Genomic DNA, 6,921 nt, shown 5'->3' with positions numbered 1-6,921 from the left:
ATAATCAAATGGGAAAGATTTGAAACATCGCTCATACATCGATGCATCGAAGAATAAATCCGATGTATCAATCCAACATCGATGTTTGATTTTGACAACATCGATGGACATCGACATCGATGTTTTTAATTAAACTTACATCACTGGAGCAGATCAGCAGTGTGACCGCGGGGTTATTGATAAAATATACCGTTCGACCCTCAGAAATATACCGAAACATACCATCTCATTAAAAAAATATACCGTAAATATACTGACGAATTGAAGATCTATTTTACATATTCCTCGATTTTGATCTTCCGTTGAATATTACTAGCTATATAGAACATTTGGCCATGCCCACATAATTTTATACGATTAATAAATCTACTTTTTACTTAACTGGTTTATTCTAAATACTTGCTTTTATTTGATTTCTATATAACGTTGAAAATTGGCAAAATTTACCATTATATACCGATATACCGTAAATATACCGTCGGTTCAATTTTGTCCTCAAAAAATACCGTAAACGGTCACCCTACAGATATCGTTGATTGTCAGTGTGACCATAGCCTATCGTGCGGTTAATTGATTTAGGTCAAAAACCAAAACAAACCATTTCACTTGTGTGTTGTTTTCTTTTTAACGATGAAATCATCAATGAAATGTGCACTGTAAGTCTCTGAGGATGCGTCTGCGCCGCCGTTCGTGGCAACGTAAAATGCGGCGCGCCATCGAGCAGCTGAAGATGCAGTCGCGCCGCAAGCTGCAGCTGTTTTCGGGTAGGATCTAATTTTTGGACACTTGTCATCTGGAATAATCGTAGTTTTTCTTACGTACCAGTGGTTGGCGGGCTGTGCTTGATGTTCTGGCTGGGTGGCAGTCTGATGTCTATATCCGAGGACAACCAGATTAGTGACAACAGCATCCCCTGCACGCCCATCGACGTCGTCTATACCTGGGTGAACGGTTCAGATCCCAGCTTCATCGAGGCCATCAGTCGGTTTGACCCCAACTATGATCCCTCGCGGTTCGACGATAAGAATGAGCTGCGGTACTCACTGCGCTCGCTGGAGAAGCACGCCAGCTGGATTCGCCACGTGTATATTGTGACCAATGGCCAGATTCCTAACTGGCTGGATCTTAGCTACGAGCGCGTCACTGTGGTTCCCCACGAGGTGCTGGCCCCCGACCCGGCGCAGCTGCCGACGTTCTCTAGTGCGGCCATCGAGACATTCCTGCATCGTATTCCAACGCTGTCCAAGAGATTTCTGTACTTAAACGACGATATATTCCTGGGGGCGCCGCTCTTTCCGGAAGATCTGTATACGGAGGCAGAAGGTGTTCGGGTCTATCAGGCTTGGATGGTGCCCGACTGCGCCTTGGACTGTCCCTGGACGTATATAGGAGATGGGGCCTGTGACCGCCATTGCAACATTGATGCATGCCAGTTCGATGGCGGGGATTGCAGCGATACGGAGCAGCCGGACGGCTCCCACATCGTCATGCACAGCCAGGAGACGCACGAGGAGGAAGCAGCTCCTTCTACAATACACAAATTCCCGCACCTGGGCCTGCAGAAGCTAATCAAGCAGAGCTCCTCGAACTTCAAGGATGTAATGCGGCATCGAAACGTGTCCACCCTGCTCGAGCTACGGCGCATTGTGGAGCGCTTCAACAAGGATAAGCTAATGTCACTCAATCCCGATCTGGAGGACAGCAGCACAGTGATGCCAACGAGCCAGCGTAACGTACTGCACAAGGAGGACTTCAAGTCATCCACAGACATCTATTCGCACTCCTTAATTGTCACCAACATGCTGCTGAATAAGGCCTATGGCTTCAAGGCTCGCCATGTCCTGGCTCACGTGGGCTTCCTGCTCGACCGCGATATTGTTGACGCCATGCAGCTCCGTTTCCCGCAGCAGGTCCTGGACACGGCTCATCAGCGCTTCCGCTCAGCCACAGACCTACAGTACGCCTTTGCTTACTACTCCTTCCTTATGAGCGAGACGCAGCTGCTGAGCGTGGAGGAGATCTTCGACGATTTTGACACGGATGCTTCCGGAACCTGGTCAGACCGGGAGGTGCGTACATTTCTCACTCGCATGTATTCCCCGCCCTTGGACTGGTCGGCGATGCACTACTTTGAGGAGGTTGTTCAGAACTGCACCCGAGCCTTGGGCCTATATGTCACCCCTGATACAGTGGTGCATTCGACGTTGGTCTATGAGCGCTACGAGGACTCCAATCTGGTAGGTGACTGGAATAGCTCGAAGAAAACAACTAACTGTTCCTTTCACAGCCAACTATAACGCGGGAACTGGTCGTCCGCTGCCCCCTGCTGGCCGAAGCCCTCACGTCCAATTTTGGGAAGCGCTCCAGATACCGCTACAACATCAGTCCGAAGCGGTCCTTGCACAGCAACTTTATGATGCTCACCTCGAATCTCACGGAGGTTGTGGAGTCCCTGGACAAGATGCGTCGTAATCCGCGGAAGTTCAACTGCATCAACGACAATCTGGATGCCAGGCGGACGGAGGACAACGATCTAGTGCGCCATCTGCTCGAGGACTTCTACCTTTCGTTTTTCCCGCGACGCAGTAAGTTCGAGTTGCCGCCGCAGTTCCGCAATCGCTACGAATCCTGGCGCGATTACCAGAGGTGGCGTCGTCGGAAGCGTGCCGTCCTCGTTGTGGGCTATGGCGTCAGCCTTCTCCTGATCATCTTCCTACTGCGCTTCATGTGCCTCCACAAGGCCAAGTTTGTGAGGCGCTGTGTACAGCGCCTGTAGAATCGGACGGGAGAGTTTTCTTTTGTAATGTGATACGTTGTAACTTTTGAGATATTGGCCATTTCTGCATGCAATCATAGTCAAATTTAGTTTTAGGCCATGTGCAAGGCTATTTTTCTAGATGTTTAAGCGCAAAATGGAGGCTTTGCAGTGCAACGGTTGTGTTCTTTAGCAGTCGAATACACTAAATAATAAACACTTAATTCAAAATCGAAGCAATTCAATTTGAGCGCTCTCTATCAATGGCCTTCCAAGTCGATCGAAACGAGAAGCAGGGCCCAACAAAAGCTAGCTGCTGTGGCACACCGCTGCTGCAGTTATAGTATTCTTACAGAAAACGTTATATTAAATTAGTTTTTTTAGGTTTATTGGTTTGGCTGCTGTCCAGTTCCCCAGATTGCTGCCAGCACTTAGCATCTCCATCTCTTCCACTGGCTCGCCTCCCCTGGCGCGTCGATGATTACCGCAAAATTTGAGCGCCCGCTGAGCGGTGGGCGTTGCCAAACAATTCAGTTGTGGCACACACACACAAACACACACCACACAACTACGTCATCACTTTTTTGGTGCTTGCGGACAGGGCCCACTCGGTGGGTGGTTTGTAATTATGGACATGCGCCACCCACTCCGTGGCATTGCGGCACATTAAGCGCTGGCGTTGAAATTATAGCAACAAAAAACGGAGACTCCGCAGCAAGTTGGCACTTTGCGGGCCCGGAAGTCGGTGGGCGGAACTAGAGCGAGTCCAGACAGACTGATACGGGTCGCTATGCGCGCGCGTGTGTGTGTGTATCTGTATCTGCATCTGTATCTATGTATGTGCCTGTGTCTGTGTCTGTGGGCGTTGCCAAGAAGAAAGCTCCCCAGTGCCGTGCCCTGTCCATATGATGATGATGATTTGCTTTTGTGCATCGAACATCTTCTTTTTTTATTATTTTGGCTTTTATTTTGCCAACTCACCAAATCACATGTGGCCGGGGAGCTGTGGGTGTGGCATCGGCATCCCATCCCATCCGGATGCTGTGGCATAAATTGCGTCCGTCGTTTTTTAGTCAGTGGCTTAAGTGGGGATTGCTCTGTCTCTGTTATGAAGAGCAGGAGAAGTGGCTCTGCGGGAAGTCCCCCTTGCTATGTGACTCTCTCTTTTTCTGGACAGGAATATCAATTATCTAAACGGCAGCTCGAATCTTATCAATTATCTACCCATCTCCACACGTGTGTCCTTTGCAGGCATATATTCAAACTGTTTAAACGTGCCACTGAAGCGGACACGTAGGCCGTTCCATACCATTGGCCTCGTAACTCATCCTAAATGATCTCTAGTTGGGCCACCCAGGGACTCCGATTCGAAAACGGACTCACAATACGTGCACACGCCACAATTTGGTTTATTATGTGCTCAGATCCCTACCCTCTTTTCAGATCTCAGTGCGTTCTACCACGGAGCGGAAGTGGTTGTGGTTTGGGAGACCTCTCAGTCCCCTGATTAATGTCGGATCGTCATGCCAAATTATGCAAAAAGATTAGCTCTGTTTTGTGCGTGTGGGCGATCCATATATCTAGATCTAAACGGAGGATGTGATACGGATATCCTGTCGGGAAACTGAATTTTCTGGATATATATTTTAAAAGGAATAAGAAGGCAATACAAGGAATAGTTAGTTAGATAATAGTCGCGATTTTGATGGATATTTGCTTCCCTTTGGCAGTTTGGGACGTAAAAATATACATGGGTTAGCGGGGAAACCTTCAAGAAAAACTGAGGCAATCTTCAGGGATTCCATTCTTTATTCTATATTCTCCTGCAAATATTTCCTCTTGCAATTTAAGTTCTTCTGCCCCAAAACCCTTCCCAGACCTCTGAAGAGCCGACCCTTTGGCGGCTGCCCAGGCCCCAAACCCAGACCCAGACCCCAGACACTTGGACACCCGTTTCTAATATTCTTCTCGGAATCGTTTAGTTCAGTGTAAAAGGGGGGGGGTCAGGGTGCACGTATATGTAATTGGATGGCACGGAATCGTTGGACACATTTTGACAAACGGCTTCCTTCGTGACCAAGTGCGAGCCGTGAAAAGTCTTTTGAAAATTGTTCAATTCGAATATAAATTTTCATATTTTTATTGAAATTCATTATTTTTGTTGGTTAATTATTGCATTATTCATGCAGTCGGCACTTTGTTCTGTTCATTCGCTTGCGGTGAAATAATGCCAGTCCCCGCAATGTAATACATAATTATTTTCAAATTGTTTGTGAAACTCCCGCCCCCAGAGGCCGTGTGGGAGAGTGGAGGCGAGGAGGCGAGGAGGCGTGCCTGCAGCGACATATTGAATATGAAAATGCAGTATAAATAAAGAATTAAGACATTAAATCGTTCATTGCGGCAATTTACATTCATTATTATTACGAGTTCGAGGTACGTGCCCATAAGCCATGGGAATTGGAATACGGACGGACAGTGGCGGATCGGACAGTTGGGGAGAGACACGGACAGCCAGAGACAGAGACGGACTCCGACGGCAACGGCAACGGCGATGGCGACACTGCTTCATTGATGAGGGACTGGGAAAAGGTCTGCCGCTTGCATTCTTTATATTTCAGTTTTGGAAATTAATAAAATCATAAAATTGTAATTAATTAATTCACAAAACCAAATGAAAAGAAAACAAGTAAGAGTGCATTTGGCAGAGAGAGATTCGACAAGGCAGGTACCCTTTAGGCAAGTGGAAAGAGGACTCTTCGAACAGTTCTATTGCATTGTATATGAAATGTGGTATATAGGACTCTTTCGATATTCCAAAGCTAGCTCAAAGCTGCCTGCTATCGCACGAACATACCACCTTACCTTGATTCTTTGAGAGTCTCTTTTATATATATTGACGTCCATCTATCTCATCTCCATTACGTGGCAGTCCAATATACTTCACCTGATACCCCATTGGCTGTCCGCAGCAGAGAGAGAGCAATGTCGCCGCCGGTAGCTGCCGCCTGTCCGACCTGACGGATCGTCATCGCTGGCCGCTGATTAGGGATTCAGGTGCGTGAGTGCATTTTCGTTTGATTCTTTTTGTGTGTTTCGGGCTTCTTCAGCAGAATTTGAACAGTCGGAGCCAGGCTCTGGGTGCCCGATCGTTCGTCTTTGGGGGACGGGACTGACAGATCGGCTGGCAATGCCAGCAATGAATGGTCGCCTCGCAGCCCCCTGGCACTCTGATTGTGGTGTCCCCCCTTTGGGGGGCTTACATGCCGCTTACATTGCTGATTGCCGCTGATTGTCCATGAGGGGCAGTCACTCCGTGTCCACTTTGCATACGATTTCATGGAGATATTTCTGATGTCTCTGGCCGCTGACAAGTGCACTTTAATGAGTCGTCCTCGGTGCCTTTGAAGGTCTGTGTCTCCGTCACAGTGGCTAAGGCTCTTGGCCGGGCTAGCAACAAACTTGCAACAGAGCAGGCAACGTTCTCCCTCTGCTTTGCCACATGTGTTGCCTAACTATGCACAAAAGTGGGCGTGCCCCGGCCTTATGACAAATTATGACAGCGCGCATTCATGGCTTGATTTATGGCTGTCCCTGCATTCAACGATGACCCCCTTTTCCTACTGGACTCGCAGCAGGATCAGCATTTGCAACTCCACCCTGCCTGCCGTCCGCAACGCCAACCGATTTACTTGTTTTTTTTTAATGATTTTAAAGTGATTTTTAACGTGCTGCATTACGGCTGCTTAGCTGTTCAGCTCAACACAAATCCGCGCGTAATTAATGGCAATATAATTTACAACAAAGGCAAATCTGGCAAAGGGGGTGAACCGAAGGCAGGAGAAAATCACAGACTTGGGCAGATTCCCATGTTCCAGCCACAGCGGCCACAGAAGCGACGGCCACATCGAACTGCAAATGAGCTGCACAAGGAATCGCACATTTGATAGTAGGGGAGTGATACGTACATATGTTCGTGATAGAACATATATTGGTTTGGTTCCAGTTTCGTTTCCCCTATACACTGTAGCGCATTCCCTGAACCATTCAAGCCGAACCCTGTTTCTGCTTCCCACTTTGTTCATTTGCCGCAATCTCAGTGCCAGCTTCCGATTCAGATTCAGTTTGAGTCGAGGCAAAAGAGCATCCACAGGGCAAGGGCAATC

The 6,921-nt window shown here is 48.1% G+C and overlaps 1 protein-coding gene across 1 annotated transcript; it reads left to right on the top strand.

The window, feature by feature from the left end:
- Positions 1-655: 655 nt before the first annotated feature.
- LOC6592343 (N-acetylglucosamine-1-phosphotransferase subunits alpha/beta) lies at positions 656-2,991 on the top strand. Its single transcript, XM_002018254.2, has 3 exons — positions 656-764; positions 826-2,237; positions 2,288-2,991. Exons 1-3 carry the CDS (start codon positions 671-673, stop codon positions 2,774-2,776), a joined length of 1,995 nt encoding a protein of 664 aa, XP_002018290.2. The 5' UTR covers positions 656-670; the 3' UTR covers positions 2,777-2,991.
- The last annotated feature ends 3,930 nt before the right edge of the window (positions 2,992-6,921 follow it).

Source organism: Drosophila persimilis, unplaced genomic scaffold, assembly GCF_003286085.1.
Source record: "Drosophila persimilis strain 14011-0111.01,24,50 unplaced genomic scaffold, DperRS2 tig00000002-arrow-pilon, whole genome shotgun sequence".
Taxonomy (NCBI): domain Eukaryota; kingdom Metazoa; phylum Arthropoda; class Insecta; order Diptera; family Drosophilidae; genus Drosophila; species Drosophila persimilis.
Note: the sequence above shows the minus strand (reverse complement) of the source record. Positions and strands in the feature narration are given on the sequence as shown.

What these genes read in the sequence shown, in the direction of transcription:
- LOC6592343 (XM_002018254.2), top strand. Translation starts at nt 671, where the DNA reads ATGCGTCTGCGCCGCCGTTCGTGGCAACGTAAAATGCGGCGCGCCATC. An exon ending in CAAGCTGCAGCTGTTTTCGG is followed by an intron (nt 765 to 825) that starts GTAGGATCTAAT and finishes CTTACGTACCAG; the next exon opens with TGGTTGGCGGGCTGTGCTTG. An exon ending in GCTACGAGGACTCCAATCTG is followed by an intron (nt 2,238 to 2,287) that starts GTAGGTGACTGG and finishes TTCCTTTCACAG; the next exon opens with CCAACTATAACGCGGGAACT.